Source organism: Cherax quadricarinatus, chromosome 5, assembly GCF_038502225.1.
Source record: "Cherax quadricarinatus isolate ZL_2023a chromosome 5, ASM3850222v1, whole genome shotgun sequence".
NCBI classification, from domain to species: domain Eukaryota; kingdom Metazoa; phylum Arthropoda; class Malacostraca; order Decapoda; family Parastacidae; genus Cherax; species Cherax quadricarinatus.
Genome location: NC_091296.1, coordinates 19,995,979 through 20,020,614, shown reverse-complemented (window position 1 = coordinate 20,020,614; position 24,636 = coordinate 19,995,979). Strand labels below are relative to the sequence as shown.

Sequence of the window (24,636 nt, the reverse complement as noted above, 5' to 3'; positions counted from 1 at the left end):
AACACAAAGTGGGAGGTGTCACAGTTGCTCTTTGCTGATGACACTGCTTTTGGGAGATTCTGAAGAGAAGTTGCAGAGGTTGGTTGACGAGTTTGGTAGGGTATGTTAAAGAAGGATGTTAAAAGTGAATATAGGAAAGAGTAAGGTGATGAGGATAACAAAAACATTAGGTAACAGAAGATTGAATAACAGACTAGAGGGAGAGAGTATGGAGGAGGTGAATGTGTTCAGATATATGGGAGTGGACGTGTCAGCAGATGGGTCTATGACGGATGAGGTGAATCATAGAATTGATAAGGGGAAAAAGATGAGTGGTGCACTGAGGAGTCTGTGGAGACAAAGACCTTTATCCATGAAAGCAAGGAGGGGAATGTATGAGAGTATACTTATACCAACGCTCTTGTATGGGTGTGAGGCATGGGTTGTGAATATTGCAACAAGGAGAACGATGGAGGCAGTGGAGATATCATGTCTGAGGGCAATGTGTGGTGTGAATATAATGCAGAGAATCCGCAGTTTGGAGATTAGAAGGTGTGGGATTACCAAAACTATTATCCAGAGGGATGAGGAGGGGTTACTGAGATGGTTTGGATATGTAGAGAGGATGGAACAAAATAGAATGACTTTGAGAGTATACAAATCTGTAGTGGAGGGAAGGCGGGATAGGGGTCAGCCTAGGAAAGGTTGGAGGGAGGGGGTAAAGGAGGTTTTGTTTGCGAGGGACTTGGACTTCCAGCAAGTGTGCGTGAGTATGTTAGACAGAAGCGAATGGAGACAAATGGTTTTTAGGACTTGACTTGATGTGCTGTTGGAGTGCAAACAAGGTAACATTTAAGAAGGGATTCAGGGAAACCGGCAGGCCGGACTTGATTCCTGGAGATGGGAAATTCAGTGCCTGCGCTCAGAAGGAGGGTTGTTAACCCTTTGACTGTTTTGGTCATACATATACGTCTTACGAGGTACAGTGTTTGACGTATATATACTCATAAATTCAAGCGGCTTCAAATCAAGCAGGAGAAAACTGGTATGCCCACATGTGAGAGAATAGGTCTGTGGTCAGTGTGCACCTTATAAAAAAAATCCTGGAGTATGCAGTGTATAATGAGAAAAAAAACTCCGACCGTTTTTTTAATTAAAATGCCGACTTTGTGGTCTATTTTCGTATAGTATTTATAGTTCTATTCTCGATTTTTTTTGTCTCATTTGATAGAATGGAAAACATATTATAGAAATAGAGGTGATTTTGATTGGTTTTACTATAAAAAGAATCTGGAAATGGAGCTCAAAATAAGGGAAATCTTCGATTTTTGCCGATGTTCAAAAGTAAACAAATGATATCATTGTCCAATAAATGTCCAACTAGCCATTCTAATATGCAGTCATGAATGGGCTGACATTATTTGTGCAATTATTACACTATTGTAGTAGTCTGCATAACAGTAAATCTACTTTTTGTTTAAATAAAAATTCAAAATAGAAAGCAAGAGTAATATCAGAGGAGCCTGGAAACATGACTGATGAACAAAGAAAATGTTATTTTAGAGCCAGGAATGTCTGCATTGTTCATTTTGGTCCCTATTTTGAAATTGTCATATTTTTTAATTTTCATGAAATTGGCCAAATTGCAAATTTCTGACCACGTTATTGGGTTGCTGAAATTGGTAAATGGGCAGTTTCTTGTACTCATTCTATAGAAAAAGTGGAGTTCTAAAGAAATAGCTATGAGTTTAGTTGACTGGACCAATGGAATTAGCCGAAAATAGGGCTCAAAGTGGGCGAAATCACCGATTTGTAAATGTTGCCGAGGTCACTAACTTTGTGAGGGCGTAATTCCGTCAGTTTTCCATCAAATTTTGATTTTTTGGTGTCATTACAATCGGGAAAAGATTCTCTATCATTTCCTAAGAAAAAATAATTTTTTTTTTTTTTTTAAATTTTGCGACACCAGGAGACCTCAGGATTGGGGGTTGTGACAGTCAAGGGGTTAATGTTGCAGTTTTATAAATGTAGTGTAGGCATGCCTCTGGCAAGACAGTGATGGAGTGAATGATGATGAAAGTTTTCCTTTTTCGGGCCACCCTGCCTTGGTGGGAAATGGCCGATGTGTTAATAATAATAAGAATATGAGAAATGAATACCTACAAGAGAAAGTATCATAGACTGTAGCCAAAGAGATACTGGTATACAGAATATGGTGAGGGAATGAAATTTGTATAAGCAATTACAGTAAACAGAAGTCTGAAGATACAGTTTACAAAGCAGTAATGTGAAAGAAATTCTTCATTGATTCTATTAATTTACAGTACATATATTACAAACTATAACCTGCTACATAGCAGTTGTAGTATTACCTGGAAGATCCCCACGCTCAAAGGATGGCTTGGCCCATTTTTCAAATCCGCCGCAAAGAAAACCTCCGTTGAACTCTCTCATGTAGATATTTGCATCGGGGTCTCTTATAGCTGTTAAGAAATTGTATGCACAAATAACCAACCAAGGAATTGTAGAAATGTCAGAATAGTAAAATAATGAAAAACATTAGCTACTCTGATGCAATAAGATTACAGTAAACAGGTTATATAACAATATATAAAATTAACAGTGAAAAAAAAAAATCCAAGCACTTTCGTGATTTCTCACGTTATCAAGAAATAGTAAAATAGTCTTCTGTTGTCCATTATTTTTACTATTCCCTGATAATGTGAGATATCACAAAAGTGCTTGAAATTTCACTATTTTCTCCTTTGCTACTTCATTTAACTAAACAAACTGAACTATTTGCTACTTCATTTAACTAAACAAAATATGTGGAAAAACAAAAATACATTGGGTGCTTGAGCAATGGTAAATAAGAGCTGAGTGCTTTTATGAAGGTGGCATTGTATGCTGAAGTTACTGGGTAAAAAAAAATATATGCCAGGCTGGGTAATGTCCATTATTGTTCAAATGTTGTCGGTGGTGGTGGTAATAGTAGAAGTAATAGTGGCGGCGGTGGTGGTGGTGGTAGTGCTAGTATCAGTGTTGGTAGTGGTAGCAGTAGTAGTAACAGTAGTAGTTTGGGAAGGAAATCTGCTGGTGTCATGAAAGTCCTGGTTAGAAAGAACTAGATATGAATAAGTACAGCTTAAGAGTTAGATACACATGGTAATTCTTCCAATATTAATATGGTATATAGGTGAGAGACAATGATTATGTTGGAGTGAAAAAAATTGAGTAGAGTAGTGGGAATAAACAATTGGAGTGAGTACATGTAGTAGAAATAATAAAGAATTACAATATGCATAAAAATGATGCACAAATGGCTTTAACAAATAAGATTTAGAAGTGTGTGCTGTTGTGGCATTGACATAATTACAGTGATGATGACAAAGTAATGAAAAATGTTTATGAGAATAAACTGAAGGTAGAAGGGCTTGGAAAAGTCTAAGAAAATGAGCAGATATGATAAGCGAGTAAGAATAGAAACAGTAGCCTCTATGTGATCAATGTATGAGAATAACTAAAAGGAGGCAGCTTATTAAAGGGGATTAAAAACTGACAATCTGAGAATTTATACAGTGAATTTATATCTAGTGTATGATATGGCTGAGTTACTACTGTGACTATTTACTTGAGTAGTGAGCATGCATGATCCAGGCAACACTGAATATCTTCAACACAGTGCCTTCTACCACTCCACATTAAAAAAGTGAGAAATAGTATTGTTAATGATACACACAAACATACCAGTCAAAGTGGAATTATAATAAATTATTATGGCAAATGATGCTGCAGTTCAGAGGGTCATCTGAATTTTAATGTCTGTGCACTCTTGGAAAGAGAGCATTTGAATTAATGATGAGATTGGCAGACAGCATGCATAGTTCCTTTGTATAAAGGCAAAGGGGACAAAAGAGAATGCAAAAATTATAGGGGAATAAGTCTGTTAAGTCTACCTGGTAAAGTGTATGGTAGAGTTATTACTGAAAGAATTAAGATTAAGACAGAGAGTAGGATAGTAGATGAACAAGGAGGCTTTAGGGAGGGTAGAGGGTGTGTAGACCAAGTGTTTACAGTGAAACATATAGGTAAACAGTATTTGGATAAGGGTAAAGAGGCTTCTGTGGCATTTATGGATTTGGAAAAGGTATATGACAGGGAAAGGGGACAAAAGAGATTGTAAAAATTATAGAGGAATAAGTTTACTGAGTATACCAGGAAAAGTATACAGTAGGGTTATAATAGAAAGAATTAGAGGTAAGACAGAATGTAGGATTGTGGATGAGCAGGGAGGTTTCAGAGTGGGTAGGGGATGTGCAGATCAAGTGTTTACATTGAAGCATATATGTGAACAGTATTTAGATAAAGGTAGGGAAGTTTTTATTGCATTTATGGATTTAGAAAAGGCATATGATAGAGTGGATAGAGGAGCAATGTGGCAGATGATGCAAGTATATGGAATAGGTGGTAAGTTATTAAATGCTGTAAAGAGTTTTTATGAGGATAGTGAGGCTCAGGTTAGGGTGTGTAGAAGAGAGGGGGACTACTTCCCAGTAAAAGTAGGTCTTAGACAGGGATGTGTAATGTCACCATGGTTGTTTAATATATTTATAGATGGGGTTGTAAAAGAAGTAAATGCTAGGGTGTTCGGGAGAGGGGTGGGATTAAATTATGGGGAATCAAATTCAAAATGGGAATTGACACAGTTACTTTTTGCTGATGATACTGTGCTTATGGGAGATTTTAAAGAAAAATTGCAAAGGTTAGTGGATGAGTTTGGGAATGTGTGTAAAGGTAGAAAGTTGAAAGTGAACATAGAAAAGAGTAAGGTGATGAGGGTATCAAATGATTTAGATAAAGAAAAATTGGATATCAAATTGGGGAGGAGGAATATGGAAGAAGTGAATGTTTTCAGATACTTGGGAGTTGACGTGTCGGCGGATGGATTTATGAAGGATGAGGTTAATCATAGAATTGATGAGGGAAAAAAGGTGAGTGGTGCGTTGAGGTATATGTGGAGTCAAAAAACGTTATCTATGGAGGCAAAGAAGGGAATATATGAAAGTATAGTAGTACCAACACTCTTAAATGGATGTGAAGCTTGGGTGGTAAATGCAGCAGCGAGGAGACGGTTGGAGGCAGTGGAGATGTCCTGTCTAAGGGCAATGTGTGGTGTAAATATTATGCAGAAAATTCGGAGTGTGGAAATTAGGAAAAGGTGTGGAGTTAATAAAAGCATTAGTCAGAGGGCAGAAGAGGGGTTGTTGAGGTGGTTTGGTCATTTAGAGAGAATGGATCAAAGTAGAATGACATGGAAAGCATATAAATCTATAGGGGAAGGAAGGAGGGGTAAGGGGTCGTCCTCGAAAGGGTTGGAGAGAGGGGGTAAAGGAGGTTTTGTGGGCGAGGGGCTTGGACTTCCAGCAAGCATGAATGAGCGTGTTAGATAGGAGTGAATGGAGACGAATGGTACTTGGGACCTGACGATCTGTTGGAGTGTGAGCAGGGTAATATTTAGTGAAGGGATTCAGGGAAACCGGTTATTTTCATATAGTCGGACTTGAGTCTTGGAAATGGGAAGTACAATGCCTGCACTTTAAAGGAGGGGTTTGGGATATTGGCAGTTTGGAGGGATATGTTGTGTATCTTTATATGTATATGCTTCTAAACTGTTGTATTCTGAGCACCTCTGCAAAAACAGTGATAATGTGTGAGTGTGGTGAAAGTGTTGAATGATGATGAAAGTATTTCCTTTTTGGGGATTTTCTTTCTTTTTTGGGTCACCCTGCCTCGGTGGGAGACGGCCGACTTGTTGAAGAAAAAAAAAATATGACAGGGTGGATAGGGGGGCAATGTGGCAGATGTTGCAAATGTATGGAAAAGGAGGTAGGTTACTGAAAGTGGTGAAAAGTTTTTACAAGGATAGTGAGGCTCAGGTTAGAGTATGTAGTAGAGAGGGAGATTATTTCCCAGTAAAAGTAGGCCTTAGACAAGAATGTGTGATGTCACCATGGTTGTTTAATATGTTTATAAACAGGGTTGTATAGGTAGAAGGGTGGTAGACGGCAACCGCCCAGGGAGGTACTACCGTCCTGCCAAGTGAGTGTAAAACGAAAGGCTGTAATTGTTTTACATGATGGTAGGATTTCTGGTGTCCTTTTTTCTGTCTCATGAACATGCAAGATTTCAGGTACGTCTTGCTACTTCTACGTACATTTAATTCACACTACAGATACATGTACAAGCATATATATACACACACCCCTCTGGGTTTTCTGCTTTTTCTTTCTAGTTCTTGTTCTTGTTTATTTCCTCTTATCTCCATGAGGAAGTGGAACAGAATTCTTCCTCCGTAAGCCATGCGTGTTGTAAGAGGCGACTAAAATGCCAGGAGCAAGGGGCTAGAAACCCATTCTCCTGTATAAATTACTAAATTTGAAAAGAGAAACTTTTGTTTTTCTTTTTGGGCCACCCTGCCTTGGTGGGATACGGCCGGTTTGTTGAAAGAAAGAAAGAAAGAAACAGGGTTGTAAGAGACGTGAATACTCGGATGTTGGCAAGAGGTGTGGGTTACAAGATAAAGAATCTCACACAAAGTGGAATATGGCATCGTTGCTCTTTGCAGATGACACTGTGCTTTTGGGAGATTCTAAGGAGAAGTTGCAGAGGTTGGTGAACAAGTTTTGGAGGGTATGTAAAAGAAGAAAATTATAAGTGAATATAGGAAAGAATAAGGTGATGAAGATAACAAAAAAATTAGGTAGCGAAAGATTGGATATCAGATTGGAGGGAGAGAGTATGGAGGAGGTGAATGTATTCAGATATTTAGAAGGGAACATATCAGCAGATAGGTCTATGAAAAATGAGGTGAATCATAGAATTTAAGTGGGTAAAAAGGTGAGTGGTGCACCGAGAAGTCTGTGGAGACAAAGAACTTTGTCCATGGAAGCACTTCTTCCAAAGAGGGTAATGTATGACAGTATAGTTATATCAATGCTCTTATATGGTTGTGAAGCATGGATAGCGAATGTTGCAACAAGGAGAAGGCTGGAAGCAGTGGAGATGTCGTGTCTGAGGGCAACGTATGATGTGAATATAATACAGAGAATTCGTAGTTTGGAAATAAGGAGGTGCAGGATTACCAACACTATTATCCAGAGGGCCGAGGAAGGGTTGTTGAAGTGGTTTGCATATGTAGAGAGGATGGAACAAAATAGAATAGAATGGCTTTGAGAGTGTATAAATCTGTAGTAGAGTGAAGGCGGGGGTAGAGGTCGGCCTAAGAAAGGTTGGAGGGAGGGGGGTAAAGGAGGTTTTGTGTGCGAGGCTCTTGGACTTCCAGCAAGCATGCCTGAGTGTGTTAGATAGGAGCGAATGGAGACAAGTGGTTTTTAGGACTTGACGTGCTGTTGGAGTGTGAGCAGGGCAATATTTACAAAGGGATTCAGGGAAACCAGCATGCAGTGCCTGTACTCTGAAGGAGGGGTGTTAATGTTGCAGTTTCATAACTGTACTGTAAGCACACCTCTGGCAAGACAGTGATGGAGTGAATGATGGTGAAAGTTTTTCTTGTTTGGGCCACTCTACCTTGGTGGGAAATGGCCGATGTGTTAATAATAATAATAGAATATATTTCCTTCTTTTGATCATGGAATCATGATAAGAGGGCAGTGAGACTGGTAAGGATATGCTAATGAGTCAAGTTACAAGCTATGTCTCAGTGTGTGCAAAAATAATGTGTGCATGAGGGAGACAAGTGGTCTATACTGTCACTGATCCAGTCCCTTTCACATGGAAGAGACTGTACGAACAATACAATGATTTACATGTATAAATGACAGAGGCATTCAATATGTATTGAAACAGCTTAGAAAATGTAGATACAAGCAAACTACTAATTGGGCAAGCCAGAAATTTTGGAAGACAAAAGTCACTGATTTTGTTTTTTGTTAACACATCGGCCATCTCCCACTGAGGCAAGGTGACCCAAAAAAGACAAAAAACTTTCACCATCATCACACAATATCACTGTCTTTGCAGAGGCACTCAGATATAACAGTTCAGAGGTCACTCCAAACAACCAATATCCCAAACCCTTTATTTAAAGTGCAGGCACTGTAATTCCCACCTCCAGGACTCAAGTCAGGCTAACCAGTCCCCCTGAATCCCTTCACAAAATACATGTATTACTCTGCTCACACTCCAACAGTTCGTCAAGTCCCAAAAACCATTCATCTCCATTCACTCCTAACACACTTGCACATGCCTGCCACATGTCCAAGCCCCTTGCACACAAAACTTCTTTTACCCCCTTCCTCCATCCTTTCCTAGGACAATCCCTACCCCTCCTCTCCTCCACTACAGATTTATACACCCTCCAAGTCAACCTAATTTGCTTTCTCCTCTCTAAATGACCAAACCACCTCATTAACCCCTCTTTAGTCCTCTGAATAATACTTATAGTAAATCCACACCTCCTCCTAATATTGTTTATAATTTGGTAACTCAATAAATATAAAAATGCCTGGTAGGCAACACTCTCGTGTCACACAATGAGTGTCTGTGGCTCGATCCCTGGAAAGGGTGGAAACATTGGGCAAGTTTCCTTACACCTGCTGTCCTGTTCACCTAGCAAGCAAATAGGTACCTGGGTGTTAGTTGAATGGTGTGGGTCGCATCCTGAGGGACAAGATTTAAGGACCTCATTGGAAATAAGATAGGCAGTTCCTCAATTATGCACTAACTTTCTTGGGTTATCCTGGGTGACTAACCCTCCGGGGTTAAAAATACTAACAAAATCTTATCTTTTATCTTAACAAACATCTGTACAGAATAAAAAATTAAGTTTGCACTATATCAGTTTATTATAAAATACATAGGATACTAGTGTCCATACCTGGCATCATAGGATTCATTCCTTCAAGTGGTTGGGTATAGAGGAAATAATGTTCAGCTGGATGTACTGGCACTTTAACGCGAGGTTCTGACATTTGGCCAATTTTTCTTGCCCACATACCACCAGTGTTAACAACAAAGTCACATTCTATCATTCCTTTGCTGGTTTCAACAGCGACTACACGTTGATCATGCACTACAACACGTGATAGCTGGCACTCTTCCACGACGTGTGAACCTGTTGGTGATGCAATACATATATATGTACTTAAAACTTTACTTTATACTAATGATAAATGTGTGTGCATTCAGATGTTTTACACATATTTTTAATAAAAGCAGACAAAATATTTTGGATATTACCATTACAGATGCCTACAGCTGTCCATATAAGCAGACAGAGTAACATATACACACTGTACACAAAACTTCCTCAGAAACAGATGCAAGGACTTTTCTAAAACTAGTTTGGAAAACAAAGAATGCAGAGGTTTAGAAGTGACAAAATGTTTAAGTGTAACAGACCAACGTGATCATCTAAGCCAAAATGAGGTAGTCATATACAGTGGAACCTTTATAGAGAACATTTTGTGAAGGGATTTGGGGAAACTAGTTAGCTGATTTGAGTCCTAGAGGTGGGAAATACAATGCCTGCACTTTAACCTGTAAACGGTCCAAACGTATATACTATACATTTTTTCAACATTTGAAAGTTGTTGCGAATAAGAAATTTTATAAAGAACTTCAGGATGTGGTCTGTTACTATTTTCTTCATAGGCAACAAGATTTGGGATCAGAGATACTTAAAGGTATTTTAGAGTCTAGGGGAAATAATTTCAACTGGGAAACTCCATAGAATAACATTCAAATTTATTATTTAAATACAATACTTTATCTTCTCTCTGTAGTTAATGTAACTTAATACTTTGTACAATAAATTTACAATATACATTTAGTTCAAAATTATGGAAATATTACATTAATAGGGAAGATTAATTATTCTTCCAGTAATTAAGTCTTCACTAACATTGACATCTTTGTCTTAACAAGACTGTGTAAACTCAAACTACAAAATGTACAAGATTCAACAAGACCTTTGAATCCAGCCGTAAAGTAAGTAGAAAGCAAGAGTTTGTCTGAGAAGACGTATCACTATGGATTACTGAACTGACCAAGAATATAAATATCAAAAGAATCTTTCAGAGCAATGAGGAACAAACTGAGTCAGCTCTAGAGTCTAATTCTCAAACCCATTTAAACTGTACACCCTAAGAGAGAACCAATATACGATCAGTTGTCAAGGCTAGAGCAGGGAGCGGACTGACTACCTGCCAGTCTGTTGACCCGTCGTCAGGTTGGATCACCTGACCCAAACGTCAGTCAGCCGGACATAAACAATTGAACAATTCACCGGATGGTTCTGAGACTTATGCTCTATATACATAAGAAATCCTACCTAACAATAATAATAATAAAATAGGGACAATACCATGGTATTTTTTATATATTTTAACAGATAATAATATAACGCCAAAAGTCTCTATTTTAGCTATAAACGGGGACTTTCGTGCTATAATATTAAGTGATGAACATATTCTCTTACAATAGTTAAATAACACAGGATGACCAATTTCCAAGATATAACAAAAGTACATGTATGTAAAAAAGGAGATCTTCTTTTTGTTTTTTTAAATTTGAAAATGTGTAAAAAACTTGATCTACTTTTTTTTTTTTGTTATATTTGAAAATATGTAAAAAAAATGTAGATCTACTTTTGTAGCACTACACATGTGAATGTAGATCTGCTTGGACCGTTTACGGGTTAAAGGAGGGGTTTGGAATACTGGTTGCTTGGAGTGACATCTAAACTGTCGTATCTGAGCTCCTCTGTAAAGACAGTACTCACCTAATTGTGGTTGCAGGGGTCGAGACTCAGCTCCTGGCCCCGCCTCTTCACTGATCGCTACTGGGTCCTCTCTCTCTCTGCTTCCTGAGCTTCGTCATACCTCTTCTTAAAACTATGTATGGTTCCTGCCTCCACTACTTCACTTGCTAGGCTATTCCACTTGCTGACAACTCTATGACTGAAGAAATACTTCCTAACGTCCCTGTGACTCGTCTGAGTCTTCAGCTTCCAGTTGTGACCCCTTGTCCCTGTGTCCCCTCTCTGGAACATCCTATCTCTGTCCACCTTGTCTATTCCCCGCAGTATCTTGTATGTCGTTATCATGTCTCCCCTGACCCTTGTCCTCCAGTGTCGTCAGTCCGATTTCCCTTAACCTTTCCTCGTACGACATTCCCTTGAGCTCTGGGACTAGCCTTGTTGCAAACCTTTGTACTTTCTCTAACTTCTTGACGTGCTTGACCCGGTGTGGGTTCCAGACTGGTGCTGCATACTCCAGTATGGGCCTAACATACACAGTGTACAGTGTCTTGAACGATTCCTTATTAAGGTATCGGAACGCTATTCTCAGGTTTGCCAGGCGCCCGTATGCTGCAGCGGTTATTTGGTTGATGTGTGCCTCCGGTGATGTGCTCGGTGTTATGGTCACCCAAGGTCTTTCTCCCTGAGTGAGGTCTGTAGTCTTTGTCCACCTAGCCTATACTCTGTCTAGGGTCTTCTTTGCCCCTCCCCAATCTTCATGACTTTGCATTTGGCTGGATTGAATTCGAGAAGCCAGTTACTGGACCACATGTCCAGCCTGTCCAGGTCTCTTTGCAGTCCTGCCTCATCCTCGTCCGATTTAATTCTTCTCAACAACTTCACGTCATCTGCGAACAGGGACACTTCAGAGTCTATTCCTTCCATCATGTCGTTCACATATATCAAAAATAGCACTGGTCCTAGAACTGACCCCTGTGGGACCCCGCTCATAACAGGCGCCCACTGTGATACCTCTTCACGTACCATGACTCGTTGCTGCCTCCCTGTCAGGTATTCCCTTATCCATTGCAGTGCCCTCCCTTTTACATGCGCCTGATCCTCCAGCTTCTGCACTAATCTCTTGTGGGGAACTGTGTCAAAGGCCTTCCTGCAGTCTAGGAAAACGCAATCTACCCACCCCTTTCTCTCGTGTCTTACTTCTGTTACCTTGTCATAAAACTCCAGGAGGTTTGTGATACAAGATTTGCCTTCCATGAACCCATGCTGGTTTTCATTTATAATCTTGTTCCTTTCCAGGTGTTCGACCACTCTCCTCCTGATAATCTTCTCCATGACTTTGCACACAATACATGTCAGAGACACAGGTCTGTAGTTTAGTGCCTCGTTTCTGTTTCCTTTCTTAAATATGGGGACTACATTAGCTGTCTTCCATTTCTCAGGTAGTTGCCCAGTTTCAAGGGATGTGTTGAAGATTGTGGTTAGAGGCACGCACAGCATCTCTGCTCCTTCTCTAAGGACCCATGGGGAGATGTTGTCTGGTCCCATCGCCTTTGAGGTGTCAAGGTCACTTAAGAGCTTCTTCACCTCCTCCTCGGTTGTTCGTATGTCATCCAACACTTGTTGGTATATTCCCTCTTGATGTTCCCTTCTGTGCTGTCTTCCCACAGCCCTTCCTGTCTCTACTGTAAAAACTTCCTTAAATCTCCTGTTCAGCTCCTCACATACCTCCTGATCATTTCTTGTGAGTTCTCCACCTTCTGTCCTTAATCTGATCACCTGGTCTTTGACTGTTGTCTTCCTCCTGATGTGGCTATACAACAGTTTCGGGTCAGTCTTGATTCTCGATGCTATGTCATTTTCATACTGTCGTTGGGCCTCCCTCCTTACCTGTGCATACTCATTCCTGGCTCTGCGACTGATCTCCCTATTTTTGTGTGTTCTCTTCCTTCTGTACTTTTTCCATTCTCTATTGCATTTTGTTTTTGCCTCCTTACACCGTCGGGTAAACCAGGGGCTCGTTCTGGTCTTCCCGTTGTTACTGTTGCCCTTGGGAATAAACCTTTCCACTGCCTCCTTGCATTTTGTTGTTACATATTCCATCATTCCATCAAGTGCCCAACGTATCAGTTTTCCGAGTTACAAGCCGTCGGTCGGTCAATTTTTTTATTTGAGTTGCAAACCAAAATCCGAGTTACAAGCAAATAAAAAAAAAAAAGCTTACGTTTCGGTCCGACTTTGACAAAGTCACACTGACTTTGTCAATGGTCCAAGTCAGACCGAAACGTCGTCGTAAAAAAAAAATATTTACTGAAAAAAAAAAATATTTACTGAAAATGACATTTAGCAAGAACCCCGGCCTAAATGGCACAAGAAAAGGTGATTCTGGGACTTGGTACTTATAAAACAATGCTAGTGCGATGTTCTCACTTTAGGTAATCGTGTAATTATCTTTAGTTATTCAACAAAAAAATAAAGTTGCTAAGTTTTTGACATTTGCAAAATATCTTGTCCTTTACTCCCACATAAATCCCAAAATATTTGGAACATTTCCAATATTCCACAAGCCAAGTGTAGAACAATAATTCCTTTTATGATTCCTGTCAATATTATTTTATTTACTTAAATAATAAATGGTGGGCTTCATGAAATAAGCCAATAACTTACTTCCAAGATATTCATATATGACTGCACCAGAGATCTAGTGCAGTTAGCCTCTCAAAAACTCCATTTTCTCTTACCCAGGGCCAAAGAACACATTATAGGAATGAGCAGTAATGATTTTATATGCTCAGACAAGTCCTGGACACTCGCCATATTATGGCCTATTTTATTGATTCAAGGGTATACAGTGGTACCTCAGGATACAAACAGCTCAAAACTTGAACAATTATGTAAGTGTATTTATGTAAGTGCTTTTTTAAGTGTATTTTTTGGGGGTCTGAAACGGATCAATCTATACTTTACATTTATCTATAATTTACATTATTCCTTATGGAAACAAATTCGTTCAGTATCGGCACTCGAACAGCCTTCTGGAACTAAATAAATTTGTACCCCTAGGTACCACTGTACAGTATATCATGTTTCTATGTTGCTTGTAGTGTTTATTATGTTATATTAGATCAATTCTGATAGATAAATAAGCCGTGAAGTTGATATTAGCGTTGTATTGAAGTATTTTCTCCTGTTCCTGGGGTGGTTTTCTGGGGGCTGGAACAGATTAATGGCATTTCAATTAATTTCAATGAGGAAAATTTATTTGATATATGAGCAAAGTGAGTTACGAGCTCGGTCGCAGAATGAATTAAACTCGTAAGTCAAGGTACCACTGTACTGAATGATGGTGAAAGTGTTTCTTTCTTTTTTGGGTCACCTTGCCTTGGTGGGAAGCGGCTGATGTATTTAAAAAAAATATAGGACAATTCAACTACAGTATTAAGGTTAGGAGACCTGGGATTCCCAGAGGAAGACAGAGATATGAAGGGGCAAATTACTTGAACTGATAACGTAGAACTTCTCAGGACAGCTTATCAGATAAGTGAGATTAAGAGAATGAAACAAATGGCAAAGCTGGAACCTTATTTTTCTCCTAAAGCAAGATGAGCATAGAGAAAATTCAACATGGTATGTCCTTGGAGACAAGTAATTACCAGTATTACATGTTGACATTCCACTACCTATCTCGTAGAAATTCCATAAAACAACGAGGAATTAAAAAAAAAACAATACATATATGGAAGACAATTAGGAAGGGATGGTGTTTTTAGGCACCAAGTGGAATTCTAAATTCAGAGGGCAAATTACTCAGGAAACTGTGAATTTTTTCATTCAAAAATGCAAAGTGGTGATAGGTCAGTTTGTACCTAACTGCAGGAAACAAATAAAAGATACTAGAAGAACCTATGGTACAATCTGCAATACAAGTAAGCTAAACTTAGAAATAAAAGTGAATGGAAAAAGCACAGAGCAAACCCAATGCCAGAGAACACACAACCACATGAGCTACAAATTAGTGCATCATCTCCAAATAAGATGATTAGAATTTTTTACACAGACATAGCAACCAGAGCAAAAACAGAAAAATTATTTCAAAGATACATCAAAAGAATAATGACAATAATGGATTAGGTGATAATACTAACGAAGGATGGAGGAATGTTCACAGCAAATGGCAAGGAAGTATACAATGAACTCATATGAGAATGTATAATTTACATGCAAATGACTAAGGGCCAGTATTGTAGATTCAAGCAAGGACAAACCTTGAGGAACTGCTATTTCAAAACTAAATTAAATGTTTAAACCTCTCATGCATAATTAAATAAAAATACCACTAAAGTTGAAAAACATAACATTCTTATAAAAAGAAAAACTACTTGAACAAAATGTAAAAATAAGACACTAAGAAAACAGAGGAAAGTAATTTGTTTTTCTAAAACAAATATGATAGTATCAAGTACTGTACTGTACTACATCACATTAAAAACTTGAGAAAACTTTTTAGAACACATTCACACCACCTAAACGCTGGTCACTTAGTGAACTTCATGAATATGATCCTATTATAACACTGTTAACCTTTTACTCTTTTTCAAATTTATGTTACAAGAATCCATAATATAAGATGTTAGTCTATTTCATCTACACTACCATATTTATTTAAGCATCAGATTTTTTCTTTATACATTACGGTATTTTAATAACCCACAACAAGACAATGAAGGTCAGACATGGTAATTCTTATTATACATCTCACCATCTTCACTTCTCCTTTCAAAATCACTCTATTCTAAATCATCTGTCATGTTTACTGTACTTCAAAGTCAAAGTCATGTTTACTGTACTTCACCGTCAAACCACATTTAAGAATAATTCTTGAAGATAACCAATTTTACTCTTAATTACAAAGAATGATTTAGTGCTGACTCTAGCTGTAGTTTTGAAATAGAATATATTACACTAGCCACTACTGTCAGTAACATTTTCATATAGATAATATTTATAAAGTCAATATGTTTGATAAAGCTTGTTCTGCATGAATGTTTAAAAAATGACCTGGCCTTATGTGCTGTGTCTATTCATATCTTTTGGCAGTCCTTGTTATATCCACTAGCTGTGATGTTTTCATGGTAACTTACAAGATAGAAGCATTGAAGACCCAAGGCAGATGTAGTAATCTCAATAAAGTCATCAACACTTTAATTCTTTACATTATGAGTCTTCTTTACATTTTACAACCTGTACCTATCACATAAAAGATCATTTATATTGTGCATAAGAAATTACTGGAAGAAATGTGGTATTTTTTGCAAGCAAATTTACATATAATGAACTTGCATAATGAGGGATTACAGTCTCTCCTCACTTAGCAATGTACTTGTTTACCAATGCCTTGGACTTACAAAGGGCTCTCTGACCAGTATTCATACCTAAATAATGTACATGTATATTAGAGCTGATTTCCTCTATTCTGTTTATTTCAATATACAGCACACTACTGTATAAACAATTAAAAATACAGTGGAACCTCTACTTACAACTGCCCCAATGTGTGATACAAGCAGTCGCTCAGTCGATTTTTTGCTTCCAGATGCGAGCAAAATTTCAAGATGCGAGTGGGCCTCAAGGGAGGTTCCTTGACGCTGGTGAGGGGCTCTTGCTCTTGATCTAGGGAACCGAATCTGTTGTTTGCTGGACTATCTTATTGAAACTTGGGCAATGTATGGTGGAAAGATGCTTCTTAAAGTACACCAAAATTGAAAGAAATCGAACCATAAATAATGGAGTTCACATCTCAGGCATTAGCTGCCCCTTAGCGGTGTATGTATTTTCATATGGTTTTTATGGTTGTATTCTCGTTGTTTTGGTCTCATTTGATAGAATGGAAGAAATATTACAGAAATAGGCATGATTTTGATTGATTTCATGACGAAAAGTACCTTGAAATTGAGTTCAAAATAGCAGAAATGCTCGATTCTTTGGCAATATTCAAGAGTAAACAAATGTTCGATTCTTTGGCGATGTTCAAGAGTAAACAAATGACGTCACTATCCAATACCTGGTACACTAACTGAAGGCAGGGCAGCTAAGGCACGCTCAGGCCAGAAAGACACATGGATGCATTCGGTATGAATGATGTTAGTCAAGTTTTTCATCATTGGTCGGGCCAAAATTTTTACGCTAAAATGCTTCGTTAGTCAATTTTATCGTTAGATGATGCCTTCGTTGGCTGAGGGTCCACTGTATATATGATATAATAATCATATAATAATATATATATTTTTGTTTTCAACAAGTCGGCTGTCTCCCACCAAGGCAGGGTGACCCAACAAGAAAGAAAATCCCCAAATAGAAAATACTTTCATCATTCAACACTTTCACCTCACTCACACATAATCGCTGTTTTTGTAGAGGTGCCCAGATTACAACAGTTTAGAAGTATATACATATAAAAATACACAATATACCCCTCCAAACTGCCAATATCCCAAACCCCTCCTTTAGAGTATAGGCATTGTACTTCTCATTTCCAGGACTCGAGTCTGGTTATATAAAATAACCGGTTTCCCTGAATCCCTTCACTAAATATTACCCTGCTCACACTCCAACAGGTCGTCAGGTCCCAAATACCATTTGTCTCTATTCACTACTATCTAACACACTCACGAACGCTTGCTGGATGTCCAAACCCCTCGCCCACAACACCTCCTTTACCCCCTCCCTCCAACCTTTTCGAGTACGACCCCTACCCTGCCTTCCTTTCCCTACATATTTATACGCTCTTCATGTCATTCTACTTTGATCCATTCTCTCTAAAATGACCAAACCACCTCAACAAACCCTCTTCAGCCCCCTGACTAATACTTTTATTTACTCCACACCTTCTCCTAATTTCCACACTCTGAATTTTCTGCATAATATTTACACCACACATTGCCCTTAGACAGGACATCTCCACTGCCTCCAACCGCCTCCTCGCTGCAGCATTTACAACTCAAGCTTCACACCCATAAAAGAGGTTGGTACTACTATACTTTCATACATTCCCTTCTTTGCCTCCATAGATAACATTTTTTGACTCCACATGTACCTCAATGCACCACTCACCTTTTTGCCTTTATCAATTCTATGATTAACCTCATCCTTCATAAATCCATCTGCTGATATGTCAACTCCCAAATATTTGAAAACATTCACTTCTTCCATACTCCTCCTCCCCAATTTGATATCCAATTTTTCTTTATCTAAATCATTTGATACTCTCATCACCTTACTCTTTTCTATGTTGACTTTCAACTTTCTACCTTTACACACACTCCCAAATTCGTCCACAAACTTCTGCCCCACATTCTAATACTGCATTTTTAAAACTATTCCGACCTTCTTCAAGCTCCCACTACTCATACCTGCACCAGCCCACCTTTCTGCCAATAGTTGCTTATATTTCACCCGAACTTCCTCCTCCCTTAGTTTATACACTTTCACCTCCCTCTTACTTGTTGTTGCCATTTTCCTCTTATCCCATCTACCTCTTACTCTAACTGTAGCTACAACTAGATAATGATCCGATATATCAGTTACCCCTCTATAAACATGTACATCGTGGAGCCTACCCATCAAACTTTTATCCACCAGTACATAATCTAACAAACTACCTTCATTACGTGCTACATCATACCTTGTATATTTATTTATCCTCTTTTTCATAAAATATGTATTATTACCAAACCTCTTTCTACACATAGCTCAATTAAAGGCTCCCCATTTTCATTTACCCCTGGCACCCCAAATTTACCTTCTACTCCCTCCATAACATTTTTACCCACTTTAGCATTAAAATCCCCAACCACAAGTACTCTCACACTTGGTTCAAAACTCCCCATGCACTCACTCAACATTTCCCAAAATCTCTCTCTGTCCTCTATACTTCTCTCTTCCCCAGGTGCATATATGCTTACTATAACCCACTTCTCACATCCAACCTTTATTTTACTCCACATAATCCTTGAATTAATACCACGGATGGGGTTTGAAACCGTGGTAAGAGTGTCTCAACACTCCAAACCGTTGTAACGGTCTGGAGTTTTGAGACTCTCTTACCGCAGGTTCAAACCCCATCCGTGGTATGGTTTGTTTGCAATTGTGTCATTACAATTTCTTGAGTCATATACCCCTTAAAGTCCTGCACATATTTTTCGGCCTCTTTTTTGTCAGAACTGGCAGCCCCACCATGCCTTATCCCACTGTGTTTGCCACTACGATTCTTAAATCTCTCAAACCAACCTTTGCTGGCCTTAAATTCACCGATATGAGCACTAGTTCCAGGCATTTTCTTAATGAGATCATCATGCAACTGCCTTGCCTTTTCACATATAACTGACTGTGAAACACTATCTCCTGATAATTGTTTCTCATTGATCCACACCAACAACAGTCTCTCCACATCTTCGAGTATTTGTGATCTCTGTTTTATAAGCACATTTGCACCTTTCACAACAACAGCTTCCTTGATTGCCTTTTTGTTGGCCAAGATAGAAGAGATGATTGTACGGGGTTTGTTATACAACCTGGCCAGCTTGGAGACACACACTCCACTTTCATATTTTGCATTGATCTCTTTCTTTAATTCAATAGTATTTCTCACCCTCTTTACCACAGGGCTGGCACTAGAAGCTTTCTTTGGGCCCATGGTGGCTTATTTAGCAGTTACAAGCACTAAAAACAATGGAATAATACAAAATGTATTGCATGTTCGAGTGGAGTCGTCCTCACTGGCTTGTAAACAATGGCACACTGGCTGTATATGGAGTGGCCGGGCCACTAAGGCCATGCGGACACATTCGGGACGAATGATTTTAACCAAGTTCTTTGTCGTTAACTGAGCCAATATTCTGACGCAAAAACGTGTTGTTATCCGATTTTTACAATATCTGATGATGTCATTAACTGAGGGTCCACTGTACCTTGAAATTGATATACCTTTGAAGAGTTTCAAAAGTTTCACTACTCTCGGAGCCCGGCCATGGGCCAGGCTCGTCTGGTGCTTGCCTGGCCAACCAGGCTGTTGCTGCTGGGGGCCCGCTGCCCCCACATATCCATTACAGCCTAGCTGATTTGGCACCTGGTGAAGATACTTGTCCAGTTTCATCTTGTAGGCTTCTACACTTGTTCCATCCATGTTTCTGATATCTTCTGGTAAGATGTCAAATAGTCTGGGACCCCGAATGTCAATACAGTGTTCCCTTAATATCCCCACTGCACCCCTGCTCCTCACTGGGTTTATGTTGCACTTCCTCCCATATCTCTTGCTCCAGTATGTTGTTATGGCAGCGTACAATTTGGGACCAGGCCCTTGAGCACTTTCCAGAAATATATTATCATATAGTATCTCTCTCTTCTGCCTCAATAAGTACATGTTCAAGACTTGAAGGCATTCCCAGTAATTTAGTGCTTTACTGGCTCAATGTGAGCTGTAAACAATCTCTGTACAATGATACCCCGAGTTTTGTACAGCTTCCAACTTGAAGAATTATGTAAGTGTATTATTGTAAGTGCTTTTGTAAGTGTATTTTTGGGGTCTGAAACAGACTAATATACTAATTTACATCATTCCTTATGGAAACCAATTCATTGGGTAACGGCACTAGAACAGCCTTCTGGAACGAATTATGTACGAAACTTGGGGTACCACCATATTTGTTCCAGCCCTGATATTTCTCCTGCTCTGTTCCCTCTGGACTGTCAGAGAAACACAAATTTGTTGGAGCTCAACCCAACATATATGTACAGTATTTTGTGGCTTATAAGACCCGGCTTATAAGATTTGTTTTAGTTTCAATGGCTCTGCATCAGACATAACTGGGAGAGCTACAGCCCACCCCACACCCCAAACTCCCATCACTAACCTTCAGTTTATAGGATGCAGGATAATTTTTGGAGACATTTTATGGAAAAAAAAAACATGTGCTTAATAAGCCACAAAATATGGTATATATGAGCTCAAAGTAGCGGAAATGCTTGAGTTTTGCCGATGTACAAGAGTAAACAAATCACGTCACACATCCAATACACGTCAAATGACATTATTTATACCATTTTTACAATAATGCAGTACTCTGCATAACAATAAATCTTTTATTTTTTGTGTGAATAAAAATTAAAAATGAAAAGCAAGCGTAATATAAGAGGGGCCTGGAGACATGACTAATGAACAGAAAAAATGTTATTTAGTGCTAGGAATGCTTGCTTTGTTAATTCTGGACCCTAATTTGAAATTGACTTTTCTTGAATTTTGTATGAAATTGGCTAAATTACCAATTTCTGATCATTTTATTGGGTAGTTAAAATAGGTAAATGAGCAGTTTTTTATACTCAATCAATAGAACAAAAGGAGTTCTAGCGAAATAGCTACGAATTTGGTCAATCGGAACAACAGAATTGGGCAAAAATAGTGCTAAGACAGCTAACTTCACGAGAGCATAATTCCATAAGTTTTCCATCAAATTTCATACTTTTGGTCTAATTACCATTGGGAAAAGATTATCATTTAAAAAAAATATATATATATTTTTTTTAAATTCTTGGACAGTGAGAGCAAGTTCGCAAGTAGGGGACTCAGCAGTGAAAGGGTTTAAACAATATGAAAGATCATTGACACAAACCCACTACCATTATAGTATGCTTCTTGCTGATGAGGAGCTGATCAAAATATTGACTTGGATGACAGCCAATAAACTTACGCTTAACACTGACAAAACCTACTATATTATGTTTGGTAGCAGAGTAGTAGGAGATGCACAAATTAACATTAAGATTGACAACACTCTAATTACCAGACATAATGAGGGCAAATTCCTAGGCCTATACCTTGACAACAACCTGAATTTCAGCACCCATATCCAACACATAACCAAAAGAGTATCCAAAACGGTTGGGATCCTCTCCAAGATACGATACTAAGTGCCGCAAAATGCCCTTCTCACACTATACCACTCACTTATTTATCCATACCTCACCTATGCTATTTGTGCTTGGGGATCAACTGCAGCAACACACCTAAAGCCAATAATAACCCAACAAAAAGCTGCAGTAAGAATAATCACTAAATCCCATCCCTGGCAACACACACCCCCACTCTTCATAGATCTAAACTTACTCCCTGTTCAGTACATCCACACTTACTACTGTGCAATCTACATCTACAGGACCTTAAATTCCAATATTAACCTTGACCTAAAATGCTTTCTTGATAGTTGTGACAGAACCCACAGGCATAACACCAGACACAAACATCTCTATGACATTCCCCGTGTCCGACTAAACCTTTACAAAAATTCAATGTATGTCAAAGGCCCTAAAATCTGTAACACCCTACCAGAAAACTCTAGAACTGCAGACACATTCATCAACTTCAAAACTACCATTAGAAAACATCTTATCTCCCTGATACACCTCATCAACTAATTACACGAATACCACCTGATGGTTCACACTTACACTCACTCACCCATTTGACCATAAACAGAAATATCAATCTCTATCTTAAAATAATGAATCCTAACTAGTCATAAGTTGGCCTGTGATACTCCAATACTGAAACTATGTATTGTGCCAAAACAAAAGCATTCACATTGCTAAACTCACAAACTATTATTTAGTCACTTAACCATAATACCAACTTACCTCATAATTTGTAATATTTTAAAGTTAAGAATTAATCTAAGTCTGCCCGAAATGCCTAGCCATGCTAGGTGTTCTAGTGGCCCCCTCTGTAATTAGTATTTTACTACATGTAAACCATACAATAACCAAATTCTGTAAACTCAGCACTGTAATCCTTATAGAGAATAAACTTTGAATTTGAATTTGAATTTGAATTGAATTTGAATTTGAATTGAATTTGAATTTGATGTGGTCTTAGGAATGGAACTCCGTCATTAAGTGATGAAAGGCTGTATTATATAAACCTACTGGCATAGGCTTTGCCAGTAAAAATAAACACTTAGGTTGCAATACCATGCCAGAAAATAGAATTTATTACTATTTGTTACCTTTCTCTAGTGCTAACTTTAGGAGAGAATAAGTTAGCTTATAAGGGTCACACACACCATCTCCAGGAACCCACAAAGCACCTACAGTATCTGATGTGTTGAGAATATCACACTTCCGAGACACTTCCTCAGGTGTTAGAGCATGACATTCTGTACCTCTAGCTCTGTAAATATTGAAGAAGATAAAAGATGGTCAGGGACTATTAATATATTGTAAGTTTAAAAATTACCTGTGAATTATAAAAAGACAGAATTGAGACACTCCTCCTCAACCAAGCGTACAGGAGCACGTTAAATAGAAGCAAGTGGAGGCAAATGGTTTTTATGATAAGTGTTGTTGGATTGTGAGCAAAGTATCATTTATGAAGAGATTCAGAGAAACAAGTCAGCCAGATTTGAGTCCTGGAGGTGGCTGCACTCTGAAGGAGGGGTGGAGAAAAATTGCAGTTTTTCAACTTCAGTATTGCCATGCCTCTGGCAAGACAGTGATGGAGTGTATGATGTAGAAAGTGTTTCTTCTTTTTTGGGTTACCCTGCCTCTCTGGGAAAGGGCTGATGTGTTAAAAAAAAATTAAATACATTTCTCTCTCTCCTCAATCCCAATTCTCTGTCTTTATCTCTGTGTTTGTTTGAGTGGCAGTGAAAACACTGGAAAGTGACACAGATGAAGCACTATCTCCAGTAATGTTTGTTGTTCTTCTATTACTCTATGAAGAATTTTCAGTATCTCTTCAACACCTTTTCTCTCTTAGTTTATAGTTATAACCTCTCATTCTCTATGTTGGTGCTACAAACTCATACATTTTCATTCTTTTGTATCTTTTAGTAATCTCACAGGGTACTCTTTGTTTATCATTTCACCTCTATTCCTCCTATAATTCATTAAAGGTAGGTCTAATGCCTTCAGCTTCTTTTTCATGTTCCATACTGTTTAGTCTTGGAAGCCATTTAATAACTTGTGTTTGAACTTTTGTACTTTGTCCATATACACATATGTACTTGCAAAACAAGCCACAGTACAGGTGGGAATTGAACTTGCAGCAAGTAAGTCATAAAACTCCAGGCCAGTGCGAAAGCCACTGGGCTGGCTGGCTACAATAAGATTCATCCAACCAGGTATATTTATACAACATAGGGAGGTTAGCATGGGTTCCACTGTGACCACAGAGGCAAGATTTTACAGGTGAATCTCCCACCAGCATGGCTGTGACAAACTCTAGCTCAAGTCCCCTCAAAGCTGTCATCATGACTCACGAAATCATAATGACACAATTGTAAATAAAGCATTATACGGTTGGGGATTGAACTCGTGGCAAGTGAGTCGTAAAACTCCAGGCCAGAGCTTAAGTCGCTGGGCCAGCCGGGAGATTCATCTATAAAAACCTGCATATGTGGTCACAGTGGGATCCATGCTTATCTCCCTGTGATGCATAAATATGCAGTAGGACCCCTGTATCCACAGGGGATAAGTTCCAAGGACCTGCTGTGGATACTGAAACCATGGATAGTAGCAAACCCTATATGTAAGTCCTATACATACATATTATAAAGTTTGTTAAATTATGCACAAAATGTGGAGAATTATCACTTTTTTCGCTCATGGGAAGTACTTCACAGCTTCTCTTAGGCTTTGAAGAACTGCCAGCTTCTCTACTTTTGTGCTTTGGGGCTATTATTATGCAAAATTATGAGGTATTTTGGGGCCACAGTAAACTGTGGATAACTGAAACTGTGGATACCGAATCAGTGGATATATGGGTTCTACTGTACCTAGCTGGATGAATCTTATTGTAGCCAACTAGCCCAGTGGCTTACATGCTGGCCTGG

At 38.7% G+C, this 24,636-nt stretch overlaps 1 protein-coding gene across 7 annotated transcripts in view; it reads right to left on the bottom strand.

The window, feature by feature from the left end:
- LOC128684814 (pyruvate dehydrogenase phosphatase regulatory subunit, mitochondrial) overlaps nt 1-24,636 on the bottom strand; it is a 170,181-nt gene that overhangs the window by 109,432 nt on the left and 36,113 nt on the right. For all 7 annotated transcript variants that reach the window (XR_011394107.1, XM_070100929.1, XM_070100927.1 and 4 more), the window contains exons 5-7: nt 22,810-22,973; nt 8,876-9,112; nt 2,352-2,462 (exon numbers count right to left, since the gene is read on the bottom strand). Coding sequence is in view for 6 of the 7 variants with exons in the window: in XM_070100929.1 (XP_069957030.1) it covers nt 2,352-2,462; nt 8,876-9,112; nt 22,810-22,973 (512 nt within the window). In the remaining variant the exon portion in view is untranslated. The remainder of the gene's footprint in view (nt 1-2,351; nt 2,463-8,875; nt 9,113-22,809; nt 22,974-24,636) is intronic.